Source organism: Chiloscyllium plagiosum, chromosome 3 (assembly GCF_004010195.1).
Source record: "Chiloscyllium plagiosum isolate BGI_BamShark_2017 chromosome 3, ASM401019v2, whole genome shotgun sequence".
In the NCBI taxonomy this organism is placed as follows: domain Eukaryota; kingdom Metazoa; phylum Chordata; class Chondrichthyes; order Orectolobiformes; family Hemiscylliidae; genus Chiloscyllium; species Chiloscyllium plagiosum.
The window spans coordinates 96,827,996-96,855,065 of NC_057712.1; the positions used below are offsets into that span (position 1 = coordinate 96,827,996).

The 27,070-nt window shown below is 39.5% G+C and overlaps 1 protein-coding gene across 7 annotated transcripts in view; it reads left to right on the forward strand.

Annotated features, from left to right (window-relative positions):
* The window catches only part of rngtt (RNA guanylyltransferase and 5'-phosphatase), a 418,275-nt gene that overhangs the window by 25,276 nt on the left and 365,929 nt on the right, over positions 1-27,070 (forward strand). For all 7 annotated transcript variants that reach the window (XM_043686789.1, XM_043686797.1, XM_043686812.1 and 4 more), the window contains exons 2-5: positions 3,003-3,112; positions 13,554-13,657; positions 19,993-20,081; positions 26,854-26,929. In XM_043686789.1, the coding sequence (XP_043542724.1) occupies positions 3,003-3,112; positions 13,554-13,657; positions 19,993-20,081; positions 26,854-26,929 (379 nt within the window). The remainder of the gene's footprint in view (positions 1-3,002; positions 3,113-13,553; positions 13,658-19,992; positions 20,082-26,853; positions 26,930-27,070) is intronic.

The window sequence follows — 27,070 nt, forward strand, 5'->3', positions numbered from 1 at the left end:
ATGATATCCCAGTCCCATGTTCCTAACCATGCCCTGAGTTCATCTGCCTTCCCTGTTAGGCCCCTTGCATTGAAATAAATGCAGTTTAATGTATTAGTCCTACCTTGTCCCTTCTTGCCCTGACTGTTTGACTCACTTCTGTTCTCAACTGTATCAATCTCAGATTGAGCTTTTTCCTCACTATCTCCCTGGGTACCTCCCCCACCTTACTAGTCTTCCCGAGCAGCTCTAGCAAATTTCCCTGCCAGCATATTAGTCCCCTTCCAATTTAGGTGCAATCCATCCTTCTTGCACAGGTCACTTCTACCCCAAAAGAGATTCCAATGATTCAAAAATGTGAATCCTTCTCCCAAACACCAGCTCCTCAGCCATGCATTCATCTGCTCCAGCCTTCTATTCCTGGGCCCTCACTAGCTTGTAGCACCGGGAATAATCCAGATATTACTACCCTCGAGGGCCTCCTTTTTAACTTTCTGCCTGACTCTCTGATCTCCCTTCAAAATCTCAACCTTTTCCTTTCCTATGTCATTGGTTCCAATGTGGAAAATAACCTCCTGCTGGCTCCTCTCCCCCTTGAGAACATTCTGCACCCTCTCTGAGACATCCTTGATCCTGGCATCACGGAAGCAACACACCGTTCCGATTTTTCTCTGCTGGCCGCAGAAATGTCTTTCTGTACCTCGGAGTAAAAATCCCCTAACACAGTTGATCGCTTGGAACCTGACATAGCCCTCGTTATATTAGAGCCAGTCTCAATACCCAAAACTTGGCTGTTCGTGCCAAGTTCCCCTGAGAATCCATCACCCCCTACCTTTTCCAAAACAGCATACTTTTTTGAAATGGGTATAGCCACAGAAGAGTCCTGCACAACCTGCCGACCTCTCTTACCTTTCCTGGAGTTAACCCATCTATGTGACTGTATTTGAGACTTTCCCCTTTTCCTATAACTGCCATCCATCACATACTGGTGCTGTTGCAAATTCGTCATTGCTTCTAACTGTCTCTCTAACCGATCCATTCGATCTGATAAGATTCGCAACCAACAGCATTTATGGCAGATATAATCGACTGTAACCCTTAAGCTCTCTTTAAACTCCCACATCTGACAAGAAGCGCATATCAGTCTACTAAAGGCCATTTTTGCTTCTTCACAATCTACAGACCCAGAAAATAACACCGTCTTATTCCTCTACAATCTCTGCCCCAGGTTAAATGAATAGTTATGGCTTATATTTTAAGTTTAATCAAGACACATATCTCCAAAAACATATAACCAAGAACCCATTCTACTTACTACTGCAGACTTTCTGTAGGTCACACTTAAAACAACAATACACTTATCTGCTTCTGTGCTGTGAACTTCACCCAAGAGTTCCTCCAAGATCAGCTGTGAATTTCACTGTTTGTTAATTTTCCCAGACACACTCCGATGTCCAGCGATACATGAATTCAAACAGCAAAGGCAGTGTCAATTTCTTTCTTCCTCTCTCTCCTGCATTGACCTCACCATGTGCTTCTTTTGTCTGTTCTTCTCCCTTTTAAAACTGCTGTTATTTTGACTTTTTTTCCCCAAAGTTCCAAAACAATGCAACAGCATATAAAACAGTAATTGCTGCTCCTGGAATTCGAGGAAATCACCTCCAGCACCTAAAATACCTCAAAAAACGGGCAGCTGTTACAGCCATAAATTTTTCCCATCCTCCATCTTGGATTACCCAGAATCCTGATTCTGATATAAATTGCGCTGCTTCAAGCAAAAGCAACTACTGTGGATGTTGGAAATCTAAACTAAAATCAGACAATACTTGGGTAACAAGTCAGGCAGCATCCATGGAGAGAAACAGAGTTTATGTTTCAGTTCAGGGATTTTGATGTTTCCTAGCATCAACGATACTCTTGATCTAATTCAATTCAGTTCATCCATAAAGCTTTCTTTGTGCAGGAGTCACAGAAGGTTTGTATGTGGTTACAGGAAAGCTAATAGAACGTTTCGTTTATTGCAAGGAGAATTGAAACTGAGAATTTTTAAGTTATTCAGCTAAATAGGGCATTGGTGACACTGCATCTGGAACACTGTGTACTGTACTTACAGAAGATGGAAGCAGTTCAGAGAAGGTTTATTAGATTCATAGCTGGAATGAGTGAATTCCCTTTTGAGGAATTCCCTTATCCTCTGGAGTTTGAAAGAGCTAGAGATGACTTAGTTAAGATACGTCCTGAAGTCCTGTGGGGACTTAATAATTCTTTTCCTCTTGCGAAGGAATTTGAAGCTCGGGATCATAGTTTTAAAAAATCAGGCAGCGTCCATTTAAAAGAGGTGAGGAAATTTTGTTTTTGAGGGTTGGGAGTTATTTGAATGCTCTTTCTCAAAAGTCTGCAGATGCAGAATCTTCAAATTTATTTTATGGCAGCGATAGATTCTTAACTGTTTGTCTCCTTGGTAATCATTAGGATATGCAAGAATATGGAGTTGAGGGTAAAATTGCATCAACCATGATCGCATTGAATGGCAGAGCAAACTTGAAAGGCTGAGTGGCCTACTTCTGTTTCTTGTTTGTGTGCCTCATCATTCCCAAAAATGGCATACAACAATGGCAATGTTCTTGCTCACTCCTTACTGTTTCTCAGGATTGTATATTGAATAACCTGGTGTAAACTATCATGTAAACAAACACTTGTGGCATTGGAACACGGGAAGTATGTGTATTTGTAAAAAGTCTTCAATGTTACAAGGATGACCATTAGCTTGGTCAAAGAGGAGCAGGAGGTGGAAGAGCTTAGGAGAGAATTCCAGCAGCTTGGGGTTTGATGGATGAAAGCATAACCACAAATACTGTAGTGGAAGAGGAGACAGTGTACACCAAAACCTGGCCTCCCTCCTTTGCCCCCCCTATGATTAAATCAGATAATAACAAGAAAACTGAAATTGATGTAGATACCACAGAATCTATTTTTGCATTTAATTAACTTAGTTTATTTTACTTTACTTTAATATTTTACAGGGAAGTTTTTGCCTCTGAAGACCATGTTAGGAGCGAGGTATGATGATCAAGTTCCTGAAGAGAATCGATTCCATCCCAGTATGCTTTCAAATTATCTAAAGAGTTTGAAGGTAAGAACTACATGTACGCCCTGAATATGTTGCTATAAAATGCTGCATGTTATGCCGGGGAAGCAGGCTCATACTTTAATTTGAATAACTAATGAGTATTGTTTTCTTTGAACAAAAAAAATTGAGTCATTACTTTAACATAAACTATTCTTTGGTTAGCCATCAATAACGTGTAAGGTGAAATTTGTCTTGAGGGAATTGGTGAATGCTAGTAGGTCCTGTGGATTGCTAACAAATAAATTTGGTAGCTATTTTCAAAAGAACTTTGATAGAACTATAAATGTTTTAGAGACCCTAAGTAGAACATTGTAATTTATTAGATTAAGCACAAGGTTTTTTGTACAGAACCTAATCGGGTAAAAGGCTTTATTTCTCGTAGCAGGGGTCCCAAGAACTGCTCGTGAATTAGTTGTATTGGGGTGGAGTGGGAATTGGTAAACATCATTGAGGATAGAGGCAATGAATTGTAATATGGATAAACTTAACATTTGACTTTTCACAACAGTGTCAACCAAACAACCAATTAAATAAATGACCATGTTAGCTGATTTTGTGTTGTTGAGAGCTATGTTTGGTCAGGTCATAGGGAAAATATCCTTTAGTGTCCTTTGAATAGAATCATGAGATATTTATGCCACCCGAGAAAGGCCTGAGTGTAATGTCTTGCATGAACTACGACATCTCTGATAATACTGCAACTCTGCAATACTACTCTGCACTGTCAACCGAGATTGTGCTCAAAGTGCTAAAGGGTTTTGAATGCACAAGTTTTGAATTGGAGGCAACATAATGTCTTTCTTTTGAAGACTTATAATAATCAGTAAGAAAAGTTGATGATCATCTTGTTGATAACCACACTGGTATAGCAATCAAAGAAGCGAGTAAAATATTATCTATATTACCAGAAGAGAGTACAAATCTGAGGAGGCATTGCTTAACCAATACTGAAAATACTATATCCACATGTCCACTTCTGGTTATCCACAGGAGGAAAATGTTCGTGCTGGTTGTGGATTCAAATCCCATTTGAGAGACTTGAGCATATAAGGCTGACAAGTCTATGCAGCACTGAAGTAGAGCTGCATTGTCAGAGATCAGTTTTTTAAAGGTTAAATCAAGGTATAATCTGACATTTCAGATGGCCATAAGAGATTCTACTTGAAGAGAATGTAATTAACCAACAACCCAAACAGATTATTTGATCATTATCTTAATACTATTTGCTGGATCTTACTGTTTGCAAATAAATTGTTGTATTTCCTTTCATACAATGGTGACTATATTTCTAATGTACTTAAGTGATTCTTGAAGTTGTGCTTAAAAAACAACTTTCTTTTGCTTTTCGTCTCTCTCTATCTCTCTTTCACATCCCGCTGTTTGGAAGGTTGATGTGGACTCGTTGGGCTGAATGGCCTCTTTCCACAGGTTTATGTTCTAACTAAGAGGGGACTCATGGATAGAGTAAAAGGGAAAATCAGAGTTGTGGGGACAGATTTGCTGAGGTACAAGGAGGAAATTTTAATTCCACTATTAATTAATAGCAAAGTATCCAACTTATACTAATATCTAAATAGGAGTACCAGTAACACATACATTTCCCTCATAAACAACAGTAAAACAAAGAGCCACTTTTGTGAACGGAGGAAGGGAATGGGAGTAGAGGGGAAAGATGAGAGAGGGAAGAAGAGAGAAGAGCAGGAAAGATGGGGAGGATGAGGAGAAGGGAATAGGAATGAAGGGGGAAGAGGGAAAATGGAGGACAGTCTGTCATTAGTGAAGGGATCAAGAGTTCCAGGAGATGGTTGGTAGTATCACGGACCAGACCAGATGCCCTCAATATGTTTTAAGAAGGTAGCTTGGACTCTAACTTATTTTAAAGGTAAAATCTTGTTAAAATATAAGCAAAACAAAGAGGAATTTAGAATAACGTAACGATTGGAAAGCTTAACTGAATAATAGATACAGTGCCTAATTCTAATTAACTTCTAATCTTGTAACATCCCATAAACACACCCCTTGGCAAAAAGGCAAATTCAGACACCGACTGTCGCATGCAGTTCTCCAATCCAGGAGGGAAAAAAAAATCAAGAGAAGGTTCAGAGTGTAGCAGCCAGAAGATGTTTACTGAAGCTACTAACTCTTTTGAGATTTCAAAGGCTTCTGCTTAAAACTAAACCTAAAATCTAAAATAAACCTAGAAAACAAGGTCTGTGAGAGCTGGTTCAACCTAGGTTGCTTCCCTTGTTCTAACATTAAAAAAAATCAAAGGCCTCTCAAATTGTTGACTTTCTTACAGACAGTGTGACACATTTGCCTTATAACCTCTTAAAGTGATAGCATCGTTACATGTAGCATGTGATGAGAGGAAGAATTGGCCCTACTAATAAAGGCCAGGAATTCAATTATTCATTTGTGCCATTCCCAGTTCTAAATGAATGAATCCTTGCAAAAGTATTTGCAAGAATGATTTCAGAGATGTGGGATGTGGATGGAGTGCAGATCCCGAGGCAGGTAGAGTAGACAAAGCAAATGGAAGTTTTTTTTAAAAAAAAAAGGGCAGCACGATGGCTCAGTGGTTAGCACTGCTGCCTTATAATACCAGGGTCCCAGGTTCAATTCCATCCTTGGACGACTGCCTGTGTGGAGTTTGCACATTCTCCCCATGTCTGCGTGGGTTTCCTCCGGGTGCTCCGGTTTCCTCCCACATTCCAAAGATGTGCAGATCAGGTGGATTGGCCATGCTAAATTGCCCATAGTGTTTGGTGCATTAGTCAGAGGGAAATGGGTCTGGGTGGCTTACTCTTCGGAGGGTCGGTGTGGACTGGTTGGGCTGAAGGGCCTGTTTCCATACTGTAGAGAATCTAATCAATCTCTCTGCTGCACTATTGGCTACTAAACAAATGCCTTGTATACAATAGGTGGAAGTGAGAAGTGAATCAGTCTGATGATTAAATTGGTGCCAATATGGAAGTCTGCAGATACTTTATAATTTGACATGCTCACCTGTGTCATGGATTTCATTGCAACACTAAATGCATTGAAATAATTACATAGAAGATTACAGTTATTTAAATTCCAAAGTCATGGCAGTGATATACGTGATAGGATTTTTCTTGGTGTCAGCCATCCATCCATGCTCCAAAACTGGCAGCTAGATCAAAATGGTGAGCCGTATCTACAGCAACAGCGGTTCACTTTTTAGTCACACAGAAAAACCACTGCAGAATCTTTTTTGTGCAGAGGTTTTACTTCTTTTGGATGAGATATTAAACCAAAACCCCAACCCTTTTAAAAGTACCACTTGAAGAAGAACAGGCGAGATATCCTTTACACCTGGCTAATATTTAAACCTCAGTCAACATTACAAAAAGCAGATGATCTGATTGTTCTATCACTGCAGCTGTGTGCACATTTGTTACTCTATTTCCATTACTGCAACAGTGATTATACTGGGAAGAAAAATAAACTTTGTAAAGCACTATACGAACTCTGGTGTTGCGTAAATGCTATGTAAACGCAAGAATTTCTTTCTGGTAATGCAAACTTGAAATTTTAAAAATTGAATACGCTAAAATGACATTGACACACAAAATCATTTGCTTAACATTGTTAATTGGTTCCTGAAAGATGTGATGTTACGTCAAGCAGTCTGTCAAAGATTTATGAGTCCTCACTGAGATTGTCAGTTTCCTTTATATCTAGACCCTTGCCTGCTCAACATCAGAGTCATGTGGAAAGCTTCATCTTCAAAGATGACAACAGTGGGATTGGCAACATTTGGCTCTTGAGCGTGGGGCTAGTCCGCTCATGGTTTATGCAATGGGTTCTAATGCATCCACACCGCTTCATTGTTGTCATTCCAGTAGTAAATTTATTTTCTTTTGGTTGCCCTGGGGCCACCTCCCGCAGGAGGAGGGTGCCCCATATATCTCCATCCTCGCTCCGTCTCCATGGTGGCGTCGGACGTTGAGCTGGGATCCTGTCAGTCAATGTTCAGCATCGGAGGTGGTGTGGGATCTACGCAGTGTGACTGTCTCCAGCTCAGAGGCGACAGACATGGAAGCAGCTGTGCTAGTGGTGACAGAAAAGACGCACATTGCCAGGACTCCAGGGATGATTTTGGATGGCATCGACTGGAGAACAGTGGGTGAAGTCATGGAGAGGGAAAGATGAACTTTTGAAGTTGTTTCAGTTTATGTAATGTCAATTAATGGTAAGGTCAGAGGGAGTGTTGCTGAACAAAGAGACCTTGGAGTGCAGGTTCATAGTTCCTTGAAAATAGAGCCGCAGGAGGTCATGTTGCGGCTGTACAGGACATTGGTTAGGCCACTGGGATATTGCGTGCAATTCTGGTCTCCTTCCTATTCAAAGGATGTTGTGAAACTTGAAAGGGTTCAGAAGAGATTTACAAAGATGTTGTCAGGGTTGGAGGATTTAAGCTATAGGGAGAGGCTGAATAGGCTGGGGCTGTTTTCCCTGAAGCGTCGGAGGCTAAGGAGTGACTTTATGTTGGTTTATAAAATCGTGAAGGGCATGGATAGGATAAATAGGCAAGATAGGTGTGGTACGGTGACTCAGTGGTTAGCACTGCTGCCTCACAGCTCCGGGGGTCCCAGGTTTGATTCCAGCCTTGGGCAACTGTCTATGTGGAGTTTGCACATTCTCCCCGTGTCTGGACAGGTTTCCTCCAGGTGCTCCGGTTTCCTCCCATAGTCCAAAGATGTGTAAGTCAGGTGAATTGGCCATGCTAAATTGCACCAAACTAATGTTTGGTGCATTAGTCAGAGGGGAAATGGGTCTGTGTGGGTTACTCTTCAGAGGGTCGGTGTGGACTGGTTGGGCCGAAGGGCCTGTTTCCACACTGTAGGGAATCTATCTAATCTAATCTTTTCCCTGTGGTGGGTAGTCCAGAACTAGAGGGCATAGGTTTAGGGTGAGAGGGGAAAGATATAAAAGGGATCTGAGGGGCAACTTTTCACGCAGAGGGTGGTGTGTGTATGGAATGAGCTACCAGAGGAAATGGTGGAGGCTGGTACAGTTTCTGCATTTAAAAGGCATCTGGATGGGTATATGAGTTTGAAGGATTCAGAGGGATTTGGGTCAAGTGCTAGCAAATGATTAGGTTAGGATATCTGGTTAGCATATCTGGTTAGCATGAACAAGTTGGACCGAAATCAGGCACCAACTCGAAAATGGACCGGGGGGGTGCAATGGTAGTTTGGCGTACTGACCTCTACACTGCTGAAGCCAGGCGCCAACTCGAAAGCCACCTCAACCTGACCACCCCCTCCCCCACTCCAGCCTCTCACCCTCACAAGGAGCAGCCCTCCACTCCCTCTGCTCCAACCCCAACCTCTCCATCAAACCAGTGGATGAGGGAGATGCAGTGGTAGTTTGGCGCACTGACCTCTACACTGTTGAAGCCAGCCGCCACCTCGAAGACACCAGCTCCTACCGCACCCTCAACCACGACCTCACCTCCCATCACCAAACCATCATCTCCCAGACCGTGCACAACCTCATCACCTCAGGGGATCTCCCACCCATAGCTTCCAACCTCATGATTTGGGAATCCCACACCTCCCGATTCTACCTCCTACCCAACCTGACCACCCTGGCCAACCTATTGTCTCAGTCTGTTCCAGTCCCACTGAATTCATCTCCACATTCCTCAATACTGTCCTACCCCCCCCGGTTCAGGAATTATCCACATACGTTTGGGACACCACCCATGCCCTTCACCTCCTCCAAGACTTCCAGTTCCACTGCCCCCAACGCCTCACCTTCACCATGGACATCCAGTCCCTCTACACCTCCATCCACCATGACCAGGGTTTACAAGCCCTCTGTTTCTTCCTCTCCCGACATCCCCACCAGTACCCTTCCACTGACACTCTCATTCATTTAGCTGAACTGGTCCTCACCCTCAACAATTTTCCTTTGAATCCTCCCACTTCCTCCAGACAAAAAGGGTAGCTATGGGCATCAGCATGGGCCCCAGCTATGCCCTTCTCTTTGTTGGCTACGTGGAAAAGTCCATCTTCCGGATTACACCGGCACACTTCCCACCTTTTCCTCCGCTACATTGATGACTGCATTGGCGCCACCTCATGTTCCCATGAGGAGGTTGGACAGTTAATCAACTTCACCAACATATTCCATCCCGATCTTAAATTCACCTGGGCCATCTCTGACACCTCTGTCCCTTTCCTGGACCTCTCCATCTCCATCAACAGTGACCGACTCAACACTGACATTTATTACAAACCCACCGACTCCCACAGCTACCTGTATTTCATCTCCTCCCACCCTACCTCCTGCAAAAATGCTATCCCTAATTCCCAATTTCTCCGCTTCTGCTGCATCTGTTCGCAGGAGGACCAGTTCCACCACAGAACAAACCAGATGGCCTCCTCCTTTTAAAGACCGCAATTTCTCCTCCCACGTAGTTGACGATGCCCTCCATTACATCTCATCCACGTCTGGCACCTCCGCACTCGAACCCCACCCCTCCAACCGCAACAAGGACAGAAGGCCTACCCACCCACGCCCCCACCCGGGTCCTCCCATTCTACCCCACCAACCTCCATGTGCATCGCATCATCCTTGGCTATTTCCGCCACCTACAAACTAACCCCACCACCAGAGAGATATTTCCCTCCCCACCCCATTCGCTTTCCGTGAAACCCGTTCCCTCCACGACTTCCTCATCAGGGCCATGCTCCCTAACGTTGATTCTCCTGCTCTTCGGATGCTACCTAACCAGCTGTGCTTTTCCAACACCATACTCTTGGCTCTAATCTCAAGCATCTGCAGTACTCACTTTCGCCAAGTTGGATCAAAGTGTCTGTTTCCGTGCTGTACATCTCTATGACTCTAATTTAATAGCAGTTTATTCAATATTTTACCATTTATACAATTTATTCAGCAATCCAACATGGTGACGGAATATGATAATATTATCCACTTTTCAGTGTACCTCGGTACAAGTGATGATATAGTAAATAAGTGAATAAATCTATATCGACACAATGTGAATTTGGGATTCTAATTGGTGAGTGATGTCAAAGTGAAATAGCATTGCACAGGATAATATAAAGCGAGGACCTGCTGTACGGTTGGTTGTACTGATGCTTAGTGGAGGTTTAATGACTCCACTCTTTACACTGCAGCCACAGCTTTGTTTGTTATATTTATGTACACTCAATGTACTTAATGTTGGAGGTAATAGGTGATTAGTGTATTAATTGTGGTTTTGTCAGATAAATTAATACTTAGCAGCGGAAATGTCCATGCAGTCCAGATTGAAGAAGCAGCTCTTTGTACCATCCTAACCTGACCTACAGTTCACAATCTCATTATCAACCCAGGATTTTACCCACCGCATATAATTTTTCAGTAGCCATGGTTACTTTTCGGTACCTGCATGATGGCCTGAACCTCTTGTGCTGTAATATTGTTTGTCAACCATAGATGCTGCATTTTCTCCACTGGTTGGTACTTTAGTCATTGTTACAATAGAGAATATTGGGCATGTTGATGAAGGTCTTTAAACTTGTAATCATTCACTCTCAATCACCAATGAAATTTAAAACACTGCATTAAATAAAATTATTGAAATGATAAAAGCCCATTAGATTGCTTTGATCGGGCTGCCACTGAAATATGAAATCTTTGACTATGATGAGAAAACCTAGACATTATGGCCTATTCCATTGGACCAAAGTGAAGACTGCGACTTAATTGAAGTTTTTAACATTTACAAAGTGTAAGGGATTAAGTAATTAGAGGTTATTAATGCAAAAACTGGCAACAAAATAAGAATATATGGGTGGTGAAGACGACATTTGGCATGCTTGCCTTCATGGTCATAACATTGAGTACAGGAGTTGGGAAGGATGAAGGAGCAGCACTCCGAAAGCTAGTTCTTCCAATTAAACCTGTTGGACTATAACCTGGTGTTGTGTGATTTTTAACTTTGTACACCTCAGTCCAACACTGACGTCTCCAAATCAGGATTTGGGATGTCATTGTTGAGGTTTCTTTTTTTAGATTGTGAACTACAGTGAGATACAGAGACAGTAAAATGGCCTTCGGTTGTCTTTATTCAGAGAACTTGCTGTTACAAGTTTCTGAGCTGAAGCTACAACTTTGAATGGAAGTAGCTTTGTTATACCATACCATAACAGACAGCTCATTAGTATGATCGACATTTTCAGGAAATAGGTATCAATATATTAACAAGTTTAACATTTATAGGTTGCAGTTATCGGGTAGGTAAAAACAAGGACTGCAGATGCTGGAAACCAGAGTTTAGATCAGAGTGGTGCTGGAAAAGCACAGCAGGTTAGGCAGCATCCGAGGAGAGGGAAATCAACGCTTTGGGCAAAAGCCCTTCATCAGGAATAGAGCTCTATTCCTGATGAAGGCCTTTTGCCCGAAACGTCAATTTTCCTGCTCCTCGGATGCTGCCTGACCTGTTGTGCTTTTCCAGCACCACTCTGATCTAAACTCAGGATGCAGTTATCAGTTTCTTTTATATGCCCAGCATTTGTAGGGTGCAGTTATCATTCATTAAAAATTTCTTGAACCCGACCCAATCAGATAGTCATGACTTGGAGATACTTTCAGATAGGTATTTGAAAATTGTCTGTATGGTTAAGTGGTTTAGGCCAAATGTAAACAATCTGTGGTTACCTCCTGCTGTGCACTGAAGGGCTTTTGCTGCGTTAAATGGTCGCACCGACCTACTCTCTTTCGTCCAGTTTTATCATCATTGTTGCCATTGGAAACTTTGATTCTGATCTAACGAAGTTCCCCTGATCCAATAAATTCTCCCCTTTTTAATTCTTTCCTGCCCTGTGCTGAACCCCACAGTCAGTTATATTTGGAATACTGCATACAATTTTGGTTTCCCTTCTAGAAGGAGGAATGTTGTCAAGCTTGAGAGGGCGCAGAGAAGATTTACAAGGATATTGCCAGGATTGGAGATTTTGAGCTATGGGGAGAAGTTGAATGGATTGGTGCTTTTTACCCTTGGAGCATTGGAGACAGAGGGGTGAACTTCTAGAGGTTTGTAAAATCATGAGGGACGTGGATAGGGTGAATAGCCAAGGTTTTTTTCCTTGGGTGGGGGAGGAGCCAAAGCTAGAGTGCATAGGTTTAAGGTGAGAGGGAAAAGATTTACAAGGACCTGAACAGTAACCTTTCCACACAGAAGGTGGTGTGTGTCTGTAACGACCTGCCAGAGGAAATGATGGAGGCTGGTACAATTATAACGTATAAAAGGCATCTGGATAGGTATATGAATATAAAGGGTTTAGAGTGTTAGAGGCCACATGCTGGTTAGTGGCACTAGGTCAGATTGGGATGTCTGGTTAGTGTGGATGAGTTGGACTGAAGGGTCTTTTCCCATACTATGTGACTCTGACTCTGGCTCTGATTTTAGTTAACTAAAATACTGAATGTTTTTTTGCCCTCTAGAGGCCAAATTAATTATAGCTTACTGACTTGCTTGTAGCCATTCTGACAAGAAGATCTGTTGTGGTGTGTCATATTTGTCTGTCTCGCACCTTCCTTAAACACAGACTACGTTATTTACAAGCACTGTGACATCTGTAATTTATCCGCACCTAGGTTGACCCCGCTGTCAGCAGTCCTCTTGAAGTAATCTCTGTGGCTTTTTATCTCTGATAAAAGGGCTAAAATACTGATGTTTTCTTTTCTGAATGTCACTTTGAAGTTTTCTTTTAGCTCTAGCAATTTCAAATTGCATGTTTCTTCATGTCTCTAGTAGTCTGAATATGGAATTAAAGCTTGCGTCTTAGCATCCACATTTCAGAGCCCTTTATTTTCTTCCATAGATTTTTATTTAATTGTCTTTGCTTCTGAGGCATACAGAAGAAAGGATAAAATGTAGCATCTTCTAAGTTCTTTCCTTGTTGCCAAGCTTGAGTTTTCTTGTTGGTACCGCATCTTTCATCTTTACAAAATTACTCCTGAATATCTATCCTATTTCTGACATCAGCACTGCAACTATCATCTTCTGTTATTGTTTGTACTTAGTAGACAAATATATCCAGTTGTTTGTGTGGAACATTTCCATTTTCACTCTAGTTTCTTTAGTGTATACCTTTTGACTCGCTTTGTTTTTGTTTTGTTTAATTCATGTTCTAAATTTCTAGATTATACTCAATCTACTGTACCTTATGTTCTGTTTTGGACCAATTTAAAACTAATTCCACCCTGCATCTGCATCTGTTTTAAGTGTTTCAACAATTTTCTCATAAGATACAGTGATGTTCAAACAATTGTATTTTAGAAATGTTTCAGGATGCAGAGACAATTGGACAGTGAGAGGGGGCAATAACTCTGTTATTAAACCCTGTGTTTATTGAAAAAAAATGTTTAGTTTATGAGAACCTTTCTGTGTTTCTTTTAGGTGAATATGGGACTTTTAGTTGATTTAACGAATACAAGCAGGTTTTATGACCGGACTGAAATAGAGAAAGAGGGAATTAAATATGTTAAACTACAGTGCAAAGGGTAAGTAGTGCTTTATCTATAATCTTTTTATTGGAGAAATAAGATCTTATTATATACATCTGGAATTATCATTTTTGTTGCACTTTTAGACTTTGAAAGTAGCTGCGTTAGAAATTAAATATGCTGGACCTCTCTGGATACTTAATTATTCTTTTTTTAAAAAATGGTTTTAGTTAGATTTCAAATGATTATGTAATTTGAAACATCAAAAGATGACTGAATTAGCTATTTTAAAGACTATGACCAGGAAGAGGTCACAAAATTTATATGTTTTATTTGATTTTGAAATTTTTTTTACTCTGTATTTTTATTCCTGTTTCAAGTAATTTGAAGTAGTCATGTTAGATCATGCATAAACTTGCACTAAAGTTATGAGTGAATGTGGACGTTGCATTCCTCATTATCTTTTTTTCAACTTGTGTTGTCATTGTCATCAATTGCACCTTGAGATAAGATGTCGGAGGAGGTGCACATACCCATTTGCTTGAACCCTCTGAGGAAAAATGCCTGACCTTTTCTCTTTGCTTTTACTGATCAGAATTATTTGTCATTTTTGTCTTTTGTAAATATATTTATGAGAACTACAAATGGTTCACGTGATAAATGCTCCAGGGGTTTGCCTGCTCAATTAAGTGTCTCCAAATAGAAGTAGTGTATCAAATTGTTTAATTAACTGATCATGCCAGAAAGGCACTGGCTGAGATCAGAAGCACAGTGGTACGTAGGAATTGAATATTATGCTTGATCTTTGTAACTTTCGCTGTAAGATTGGAAGAATGCATGTTTCCTTCAGTTCCTGTTGTATATTCAGTGGCTTATTGTTACTGATTTGCTTGGTAGTCTCAAACTGTTAACATTGCTGCAGTTCTTGCAGCTGCTGATGGGTGGTGCTGCAGAATTGGTGATATGTACATGGAGTTGTCTGCAGTTTTTGTTTAAGTTTCTGTTACATGGTCTCCTGAATCTGCATCGAATGTCAAAAATTGAAATGTGAATATTGTGCTACTATGACATTTTGAGTAATGGAAAGTGGGGAAATCTAGTCAAATAATTTGAAAGTAATCAAATATTTAATGAATTGGGAACAGAAATAATTTTTTTAAAAACCTACAAAGAGAAAAGAGTCAAATAGTGTCCAGATAGTTACAAGAAAATGACTATTTCTAATATTCTGGCTCAGTGATTTAAAAGTCAAAACCAACAGTTACAAATGCACTGTGGTCGTACGTTACTGACCAAGAAAATATTTTTCATGCCTTGGGTAATATTTTTATAAACTAAAGATTTCTTTACATTATGTCAACAGATTTGTATTTATCTAGCACTTTTTAGCATGCAAAGTTATCCCATTGCTGATGATAAGATATGAGGGGCTAGGCATTGTGGTAGAATTTGATGGGGTGACTGTAAACCTATCCAATGAGATAGTGTAATGTTTCTGGAACTACTGGTCTGCTGAGCCACACCCTCACTTCTACCTTTTGCCTTTCAGAACCAAGTCTGGTGGGATGCATAAGTTCTTTTCTTTTCACTTTTTAAAGGTGATATAACAGTGATTTAAAAATGTTAAATAGTTGTCCTTTTCCTCACATTTCCTTAATGAACTGTATGTTAAAAATACAAAGAAACAAGCCAGACAGATTGCTTTGTGTTGATCAAAATTAAGGAATTAGCTTATTGTACACTCACTCAAGTAAGGTACAAATTTTATTGAAAAGTTAAAAACCAGTCTTGAATTCTGTAACACGAACACACATGCATAAGTGTGCAATCGAAGTTTGCGAGCAGGATTAAGATGGTGGAATTGGGGTGGGAGAAAAATGCAGTTCTTGTGTTTATAAATTATTCTTTCCAATGTTGATCCTCAAGTTCTATTGGAGTTGTGCTGGTTGTTCTTCTGGAAAAAGTTTTTTAAAGTTGCAATAAATCCTTTTCATTGAGGGTACTATTAATATTTGATTTTTAAAATCATTTTTCTCTGATTTATTTCAACTTTTGGCATATTGAGAAATTGCAGCATAAGCTAGTTGCATTCTGCAAGGATGACTCCTTGGTGATTCTGGAGGTTGTTGGGTTCTGGAACTAAACTACAAGCTTCTAATCATGTCTGCTTGCGAAGGGTGAACACTGGCTGTTGGCGCTTTGTGAGCATAGTTCATTTTGAAAAGTTTGGATGGTCATTGTTAGAGACCCATTTATCCTTTCTGCAAAGTATTTTGGAGAATGGTCTTCTGTTCTAGTAGTACTTGTCATCAAGAAGTCTTGTGCCAAGAGAAACTTGAAGGTTGTAATCCAGATGATGATTTTAATGTCCAAGCAATTACCCTAAGATAGTCTTTTAAGGATATGGTGGTAGACTGGTTTAGCCATGTTTTTGGACATTCCTTTGTAAATTTCTGTTGAATGTGGCTATTTTTCAGGCCGTGTGACTTTGAAGGCCCCATCTTGATGTGTTCCAGCTCATTTTTAACTGTCTTCTCTGAAATAAAAGCCCAAGGCCTTTAAGTTAGATGATAAAATTTGAAGGTTAACTGTCTATGTTTTATATTATCATAGTTAAAAATCACACAACACCAGGTTCTGGTCCAACAGGTTTATTTGGAAGCACTTGCTTTCGGAGCGCTGCTCCTTCATCAGGTGCTTGTGGAGTATAAGATTGTAAGACATAGAATTTATAGCAAAAGTTTACAGTGTGATGCAACTGAAATTATATATTGCAAAAGACCTGGATTGTTTGTTAAGTCTCTCATCTTTTAGTTTCAGTTCTTTCATATGGAAATTCCATAACTTTACAGTTCTGTAAACTTTAGCAAAAATTTGCAGTGTGATGCAACTAAAAATCTCCCGCCCACCACCCCGGCCAATGCATTTTGACAGGAATAAAGGCGCTTAATATTACTTAAGTAGTTAAATCTGCAGTGTAGAGGGAGTTTAGAGTCCTTATATATAGGTTATAAAACTACCATACAGGTTGAGTGGGTTTGGAAAATGGATTGTTGGCCTTTTGTGTCAATAGATATGGAATAGAAAAATAGGGAAATCTTGCTAAAATTTCCAGAGACTAGTTAGACCTCACCCAGAATAATGTGAACCATTTTTTAGACTCCTTATCTAAGGAGAAACATACTGAGATTGGAGGTAGTCTTGAGTGTATTTACTCAGTTGATCTGGGCTTGGATCATCTTGTGTAGAAAAGTAGGTTAGTTTAGATCTATACTCATTGAGTTTAGAAGAATGAACCTTAGGATTTTTAGCAGGGTAAATATGAATAGGTTCTTTCCCTATGTGGGGGCGTTTAGAATCAGAGGGTATAAACTCAGAATCAAGGGTTGCCTGTTTAGGACCGGGATGAGAAGGAATTTCTTCTCTGAGGATAGTGAATCTGTGAATTTTTTTTAATGCAAAATACTACAGAGAATGGGAAAGTCACAGCAGAATTAAATGTATTCAAGGCTGAGATAGATTATTAATCTGTAACAGAACCAAAGGTTAAGAGGAAAAATGTTGAGTTGAGGATTAGAAGATCAGCCATTATGTTGTTGAATGATGGAGCAGAATAGCTAGACGCGATGGCCTCCTACTTCCCCTATGTCTTAAGGTCTTACAATTGCTGAATCTTTCATTAACAACATTCTGGGATTACCATTGACCAGAAACTGAACTGGAAGAGCCATATATATACTGTGACTACAACACAAGGTCAGAGGCGAGGAATTCTGCAACAAATAACTCATTCTTGACTGTCCAAAGCCTGTCTGAGGCACAGGTAAAGTTGAGATAGAATGCTCCCTCTTTGCCTGGGTGTATGCAGCTGAAAAAGCAATTAAGAAGCTTGAAGCTTTCTAGGACAATGCAGCCAGGCTTGATTGGCACCCCATCCACTTCAACATTCACTCACACCACGATTAATGTACAGTGGTAGCAGTGTGCACCACCTGCAAAGTATACTGCAGCATTTCACTAAAAGACTCCTTAGACAACACTACGCTCATCTGCTCCCTCTCCTTCCTTGAAAAACAAGCTTAGCTTTAGTAAAGGCTACCTCCATCCTAAACTGCAATTTTGTTTGTGTTACTTCACTGTTGGTCGGGTTAGAATCCTGGAACTGCCTTCCTAGCAAAAAACCCATATACTACAATAGTTCAAGAAGGCAGTTCACAGCCATCTTCTCAAGGGCAATTAGGACAGTCAGTCATCATCAGTTACTTGCTAACGACCATAATTGTCTACCTCAGAACTTTTATGTTATTCGTGATTGATTCTTTGGGTCCTTATATGGCTGATGAACCCAATCGTAGACCCACATCTCTGACCACAGATTTGGCAGGTGTTCCGGGAATTGGCCCTTGACTTTGAGATCACTGGGATTCCTTTCTTTATTGTTCCCAAATATTGGCCGAATTAACATTGTTCACAGCTGTACAAAAACAAATAAAAATAAATCTGCTTACAACACGGTTTCTGGTTCTGGGCATCAGATTCTGTGAAGGATGTGATGACATTAGAAAAGTTTCAGTGAAGTTTTCTGGGAATGACCACAGATATGCAGAATTTCACTTATCCAGATGGATTAGTGAAACTGGGAGCTCTTTTCCTTGGGGAAGAAAAGATTTGAGAAGATTTGATAGAGATGTTCAAAACCGTTACAGATCTGGCAGAGTAGAACAGAGTAGAAAATTAGAAATTGCTCCTATTGATGGAAGGGTTGAGAACCATAGGACACCAATTTGGCTAAGTCACAAAAGAACCAATGGCAATATGAAGAGAACCATCAACAGCAGTTAGAGAATCTGGAATGTAATAGCTGAGATCCTGATGGAAGCATATTGAATTGTGGCTTTCAAACAGGAATTTATTCAGCATTTGAAGAGAAAATATTTTGAATGCGTACAGGTCAAGTAAATACCCATTCAGTTGCTGTTTCAGAGACCTGGCACAGAAACATCAGGCCAAATTGGCTCCTTTTGAGCAGTAATGATTGAGTATTTAAACAGAACAGTTATTTAACCAATATTTAAATTAAGGAGTGAAGCATTTATATTAAGTGGCTAATCTTTGGCAGCTTCACGCAATTTCTAATTGCCTTCAGTGGAACTGTTCAAAATTTGTCACATTTAAAATTATTTGCTCAACGTTAAGTTGAATGCTAATAATGTTAAGTTCCCTAAAACAGTGAATTGGGGTGGCTATCGGTCTTGTATGGCCTGATTTCAGTCGCAGGCCTTAAAAATCTCAAGCCCAGATGTTGCATCTGAACTTTTTCTTTTCTGAAAGTTTGGATGAATACCTGAGTGAGGAGACTGTATCCATACATGGACACTGGAGTTAGCAGAAATCACTCTGAATCTTTTGCTAGTTATTTATTTAAATATTATTTCATGTGTAAAATTTTGCTACCCATATCCCAGCATGCCACATGTCTCATATCTCTTCATCCCTGAGCTCACTGATTCTCAGTTGTGCACTGTGTTGATTCTCAGTTGTACACTGTGTTGATTTTAAAATTCTCATCCTTGATTCCAAATCCCTTGTTTGGCCTCATCCGTGTAACCTCTTAATACTCTGCAGCCCTTCGAATTTTTGTTCCTCCAATTCTGATTTCATGCACAAGCTTGATTTTAATCGTTTCATTATTGGCAGCTATGTCTTCGGCAGTCAACGACTTTAATCTGAGATATTCCTTCCCTAAACTGTCTTTCATGCCTGTTAATAGTAAACTCTTTGCTCCTATTAAAGAAAAGTTACACATTTGGTCAGAAATGTTTGGTCATGTGCACTGATATTATCTGGTATGTCTGTGAGTCAAATTCTGTTTTGTAACACTTCTACTATGTTAAAACTGTGATATAAATGCATGTTGTTAAAGTTAACAACTTCTTAATGTGTAATACACTCTGATTGACACTAGATGTCAGGCTCTATCTATCCAACATACATTCTGTGAACTAATTCTGTTGTACAATAAACTTAGTTGCAATGTTTATAAGTATAGCTCAATACATTCTAATCTTAAATTGCCATTCATCTTTTGTTTATAATCCAGCCTTATTTTGTTAATAAATTGAAATCTTTTTGTACTTTCCAAAATGTATTGTTCCAATCTAGTGTTAGCTGATATACCTGAACCTAGTAAGTTGAGGAAACCTTTTAATAAATATGTAATGTTCCTTATTATAAATCTGTAACTAAAATCTGTTAAGCTGAAAGTACAATTGATTCGGCGACACATGAACTTGGTTAACATTTACTGTTTGCAAAAACTAAAAGCTGTCTTGGGTTTGAACAGTTGTCATTGTGATGTGTATATGACTAGATTTTGATTTTATTTTGTTTAGACATGCTGAGTGCCCCACCGAGGAGGTAACAAACATGTTCATTCGTTTGTGTGAGCATTTCATAATGCAGCACCCCATGGAATTAATAGGTATGTATGGGGAACAACATAGTTTGTTTTGATTTTGAAATTCTATTACAATATTACCTTTTACTATTCTACGATCTTACATCATTTGGAGGGAAAAATCTAAACAGTAAGTCCAGAAGTATGAGGAATGTACAGACTATAGTTGACTTATTTTACATTATAGAAACATAGAATTGGCTGAATATTGTTGCCATTGAAGAGACCTTGGTAAAATTGAGCATGACTGGGAGCTTGTAGGATCTTCAAATTGTTAAAAGGAGAGCAACAATGTTGATAATTTACAGTAGTGGTAAAGGGGAGCTTTATAACTTAAGTCATTGGGAAGAAGTAAGTGGAATTATGAAACACCATTTGTCACAGCTTGCCAATTAGAGATTGAAATTTCCAATAAATCCCAATTAGTGATCCAGATCTCAGTGTTGCCTCCAATTCTAAATATAAACAATAATTGTATATAATCTTCATATTCTTCAATGAAAAAAATAACACTACATCCAATGATTGATGACAATGAAAGCATGATAAATTGTAAAATAGGAAGCAGGAAGCTGCAACAGACCACTGAGACTTGGCAAACAAGGCAGATATGTGGAAGTCTGGATCATCCACTTCAGGTCTGAAAAGCAATTTTTTTTAATGGCAAGAATCTAGGAGGTGTGGCTAAATCAATGCACTAAAGGCTACTTTACTAAGTAATCAAAAATGAATGGAGCGTTAAATGGTGCTTTACTTATGTGGAGTTCTGTTCAGACTCCATTTGAAGTACTGCAATCTGTTTTAGGCACAAAATCGAGGAAAAATTATATTGGTATTTCAAGAGGTGTAGTGGAAATGTGTCAGGATATTGCCTGTAATTAGAGGATTAATTATGAATATAATTTACATTTATAGATTTACAAGTTGAGGGATGACTTTATGAAGATGCTTTATAATAACCAAATTATTCAACATGGTTGATGCAAGCAGTTACCTCTGGTAGTGGAGTCCAGAACAATGGTACAAAATTAGAGCTGGGTCACTTAAGAGAGAGAGAGAGCAGTTTTTGATGCACAAAGTAATAGAAATCTATAACTTGCTTTCTTAAAAGTGTATGGACGGACGAATTGAAAATTTCCAAGACATAGACTGATTTATAGATATTAATTAGATAAATGTATAAATATACAATCAGCAATGACTGGTAAATTGAATGATGTAAAATCAGCCCTGCTGCAACTGTGTTGGGAAGATATAAGGCCTGCTTGCTGTTCCTTTGTTCCTCATTCCAATTAAGTTCTTGTTAATGCTGCTTTGTAATCATCTTTTTGGAGCTGAATGAAGCAAATGTCTGTAAGTTTGCCTTTTTTTTGTTGCACCATACCTGGCATTTGTAGAGTTTTCTCCAGTTGAATTACAGTATTTTAATTTTCTGTATTCTATTTCCCTCTTCACCTACAATAGTAGGTGGAAAGTACCACTGTATAAATCTTCCACATATTTTATTTCCATGAAACTTGAATGACCTGCTACTTGCTTTCAACAACCTAAAATAGTTTGTGATAACATTTGTGTGTACTTTCTGTGCAAACTACTGCCAACTCGTTGTGGGTGGAAATATTATATCAAGTATATATGTTTTCTGTCGTGTATTGGATAAAAAGCTGTGGAGTTGTGAATGGGGTGAAGAGGGAAAACATATAAATGTTACATAAAATACATCATTCATCACTTGTTGAATAATAAAATTATCATATTGCCTAGCTGTATGGACACCATTTTTTGAAGCCAGCTTATTAAAGTTTGGGGACCTATTTTGTACTTATTATAGTGTTATTATTTAGCATAGCTTTTGCTGTGGAAATGCTAATAAATTCACTTAAATTACCTAGAGATGGCCTCTTTGTAGTGTTGCCAATTGGTTCTGACTGGGAAGGCAACACAGTCAGCTACTTGTATAAGTATATTATTACCACTTTAAATATTTTTGATGGGTAGATCTTTGATGAATGCAGACTGGCAGTATATTTAAACTTGTACTTTTGAATGTGTTCTGGTTCCTTTGCTATGACTCTGGTATGGCTTCCACATTAAAATAAAGCAATCGGCGAAAGAGCGGTGGTTCACTTGTAATTTGGGAAGTTAGTTAGCTCAGTTGGCTGGATAGCTGGTCTGCAATGCAGTGTGATAGCAACAGTGTGACTTCAGTACTCACACCATCTGAGATTACCGTAAAGGGTTTTCATTCTCAGTTTCTCTCTCCAAACATGAGGCATGGTGACCCTCTGGTTAAATCATTAATTCTGTAATGAGAGCTGCCCTATGGTCCATTAGAAATGGGAAGGTTCACTGGTGATAGCCCTGTATTTGGTAGTATTTGTAACTCCTCAGATACTAAAATAATCGTGCATGCATCAGGACTTGAAAAGCACTTAGATTTGGGCTAAGAGGTGGCCACAGTCATTCACTGTAAAAGAGGGAATCTAACCATTTTCCCATAATAGTTAATATTATCAAAGCTGAATTGCCCATCATTAACATCTTGACCATAAGACAGTAGCAGAAGTAAGCCATTTATTCCATTGAATCTGCTGTGCCATTCAGAGAGATCATGGCTGATCTGATAATCCTCATCTCCCCATAGCCCTGGATCCTTTTATTTAACATTTAAGTAATTTAAGTGCTTTATTCCTGATGAAGGGCTTTTGCCCGAAACGTCGATTGTACTGCTCCTGGGATGCTGCCTGAACTGCTGTGCTCTTCCAGCACCACTAATCCAGAATTTAAAAATCTGTCTATCCTAGCCTTGAATATATTGAACAGCCCAGCCTTGACATCCGTCTGTGGTAAAGACCTCTGCAGATTCACCTCCCTCTGAGAGTAGTGCTCATCACTATTTTAAATATTTGATCCCCTATTCTGGAATTGTGCCTCTGGTCCTAGATTTTCCCACAAGGGGAAATAACTTGTCCACGTCTACCCTGTCAAATTCGCCGAAAAGACTTTTCTTTGCTATAATCATCTAGACAGTGTATTCAAAAAGAACGGGTACCCAATGAACACAGTCTGCCGATTTCTCAGCAACACACCCAAACAAGAAGACAAAAGACGTCCAGAAACCCTAGCCACTCTCCCCTACATCAAAGACATCTCGGAAATGACTGCTAGACTACTCAGACTCTTTGGCATCATGGTGGCCCACAAACCCACCAACACTCTAAAACAGCAGCTAATGAATGTGAAAGACCCTATGCAGACAACAAGCAAAACTAATGTAATTTACAAAATATCTTGCAAAAACTGTAACAAACACTACATCGGTCAAACAGGCAGATAACTAGCCACCAGGATACATGAACATCAACTATCCACAAAAAGACATGACCTTCTCTCTCTAGTAACTTTACATACAGATGAGAAAGGACACCACTTTGACTGGGACAACACATCCATCCTAGGACAAGCCAATCAGTGACACTCGTGAGAGTTCCTAGTAGCATGGCATTCTAACTGGAACTCTATCAACAAACACATTGACTTGGATCCCATTTACCACCCCCTGAGAAAAACAACAGGAAATGACATCACCAACCCAAGGGAACCTAAACACATAAAAAACGGACCATACCACCAGTGCTTCACGGGAGGCTCACGATGTTACTTAGTATGATGACGAAACGTCTGAAAACGAACCTTTCAGCTCAGCGAGCAAACTTGCATCCATACTGGAGCTTCTTTCCTAACAGTACTGTGGGTAAGCCTATACCACATGGACTTCGCAAGGTTCAAGAGGCAACTTATCCCCAACTTCCTGAGGCACATTGTTGTTATGCAATAAATGCTGGCCTTACTAGCAACCCTGATATTTCATAAATAAACCAAATGCACACTATTTCATCAATTGCCAGTAAACTCAATCACTGTCCAGCTAGAATGTGTATGGCTATTGAGTGTGGACATGACTGGGTGTGATCATGTTTTCCTATTATGAATCTTCAGAAGGGATGGATTGCAGGAGAAAGAATGCAGATGTCAATATCCATGTCCAATATTCATGCCTACATTTTTTTTAACTTCATAGAAATCTAAATAGAACCTTGACTAATGCTTGCTTCTCTGCCATGAGGATAATGAAATCTGACTAATATTCATTTTTCAATGTGCTGTGAACTATCTAAAGCACTGCAGCATGACTATTTATCTTGCATGGTATAAGAATCCTTTTGCTGTATATTGAGCTCTACTTTTTTTTAAACTTGCCTTTTGTTGTTGAGATAATATATCCATATGAAGCAAGATTTGTACGACTGAATGTGTAGAAACCTATATAGAAGCTTATTCTTCGAAGAAAAATGCAAAGTGGTTGAAAGCTTGGTAATTTCTCTTTCTTGTAGAGATACACTGTTGGAAACTGTCAAAGTATTTTCATGCTAGGAAGGAAGAGGACTTTGCAAAGAAACAGAGATGCCTATTACTAAGACAGATGACAATTTTTACAGTGACTGTCTGACACTTTCCAGCTGAGTGATCGATAACATCAATAGAAATCTGTTGGAAAGACATCTTGGCTGTTGCCACAGAAACAACAGAATTGGCATTCACCATCCCTGAATGTGTTTTATGTTGGATATCTTAAGTACATTTTGAGCTATCTTAAGATATAAAAGTATATTAACCCGTGTTGAATTAGTATTATATATTGACCTGTGGTGTTGAAGGCACTGAAGCGCGACCACATATTCTGTTTAATATTCAGTTCAAACAACATTTTTGGGGAAAACTATTTGCCTTGCCTTGTTCTCACTGTGCCTTCTTCCTACTGTCTCCTTTTCTCACACTGCCTTCTCTCAGTCCGTCTTTTTCTCTGTTATGCTTTTTCCTCATCAGTTTTCTACCTGCCTGTCCTGCCCTTAGCCTGCCTCACCCAAAGCTTCTTTTTAACTTGCTTGCTCTCTGTTTCATCCGACTCCTTTACTCTCTTGCGCCATTCGCTTCACCTGGACGGCAATGTGTCTCAGTGGCTAGCACTGCTGCCTCACAGCAACAGGGGAAGGTCGATTCCACCCTCAAGTGACTGTGCACACTCCATACAGGCATTCTTCCCATGTCTGTGTGGGTTTCCTACAGGTGCTCCGTTTCCTCTCTCAGTCCAAAGATGTGCAGGCAAGGTGGATTAGTCACGGGAAATGCGGGGTTTACAGGGATTGGATAAGCGGGGTGGGTCTGGCTGGGATTCTGTTTGGAGAGTTGGTGTGGACTTGATGGGCTGAATGACCTGCTTCCATGCTGTATTGATTCTATGATTCTTTGTTGCTTGTTCCCTGCCTTCTGCCTCTCGATTCCTGCTTTCCCCCACCCACCTGCCCTACTCTGTGTGTCTTTAGATTTTTGTTGCCCAACCCCCACCCCATTAGGTTTAAAATGTGTTCTGAGCTTTGGATTTGTATTTTATTTCTATTGAAGATGTTATCAGCACAATGTTGATGTTGAAGGGAAATTGATCATTTCGTGTTGTGGTAGAAACTATTTTCCTTTTTAAGTGCTCTGTTATGCTGTGGAATGAAAATGACAGTCACAAATCTTGGTTTTAATATCATTTTTGTACACGTATTTGCCGAAGACAAACAACTGCAACAAAATATAAATCCTAATTATTCGCTACCACTAGTTAATAGTAGACAAATTATTCCTTATCTTGATGACCAGTGAGCTGATAACAAAAAATAATTTAATCCCATTAGTAATTATGATCACTATGAATTATGATCACTAAATACTCAGTAAAGGTAACTTTTAAATGTTTTTCTTTAAAATGCTTTGCTATCTTTATGCTCTGTATAAAGGCTTATGCATTAGGCTGAGAGATTATTGGATAGGTAAAATTGCTATTTTTTTTATTCACTGGTTTCTTTATATTTCCTACCTTACTCTCCCAATATTCTTCCTTTCTTTAGTATGTTAGGAGAGCTATGTGAAAGGGAATTGCACAATTCTTAGTGAAATTTCTCAGATTAAGGCTGTATAATGACTTCTTGCAACATTTTTGTTTCCAGTTTCTATTTATGTTTCCTGGTTTACAATATAAGTCGTGACTTCACATATTTTGATTATGCCCTGACTTCTTTACATTTTATTTTGTTTACACTAATGTTCTCCTTTTCTTGGAGTGTGAATCCATGAATAATAAGGTATAAAGTTAAAAATCACACAACATCAGGTTGTCGTCTGACAGGTTTATTTGGAAGCACTGGTTTTTGGAGTGCTGCTCTTTCCACAATGTTGTCACAACCACCTGATGAAGGAGCAGTGCTCAGAAAGCTAGTGCTTCCAAATAAACCTGGTGGACTCCTACCTGGTGTTGTGTGTTTTTTTACACTCCAGTCCAACATTCCAAATCATGAATAATGATCACTGCCTCGTATCTCTGGTGGCTTGTCTTCACTTATTTAGTATTAGCAGATTTTACGATTGTGGGCATTGCGAAGAAATGCCATCCGGTCCTTGTACAAAGATCACCGCATGTGAGTTCCCAACAGAGAAATTGGCAGTTAAACCTTGGCTGATTATTCTTATCCTTGTCATGCAGGTGGCATAGATCTATTTAGCACCTGTGCAGCATTCTAAGCTGAGATCTGCTACCTGCTGCCCATTGGATCCACCACTGGACTGTTTGAAGAACTGTGTTTTACTTGGGCAAATATCTAAATTTTGTTCATGTACTGAAAAGCTTTACAAATGGAGGTTTCAACAAAGAAAATAAATTCTTTCTTTTTTAATATAAATCTGTGTTTTGCAGGAGTACACTGTACCCATGGCTTCAATCGAACTGGATTCCTTATTTGTGCTTACTTGGTGGAGAAGATGGATTGGAGGTAGTTGAGTTTCATAATTTGGAATACATTTTAAATTATCAACAGATCTATGCAAAAGAAGTTTCCTTATTCATGAAAGCTCTCAATTTTCTGGGTGACTCCTCGCAAGTGTTTGCATGTATTTTGTTTCTTTTTATATGC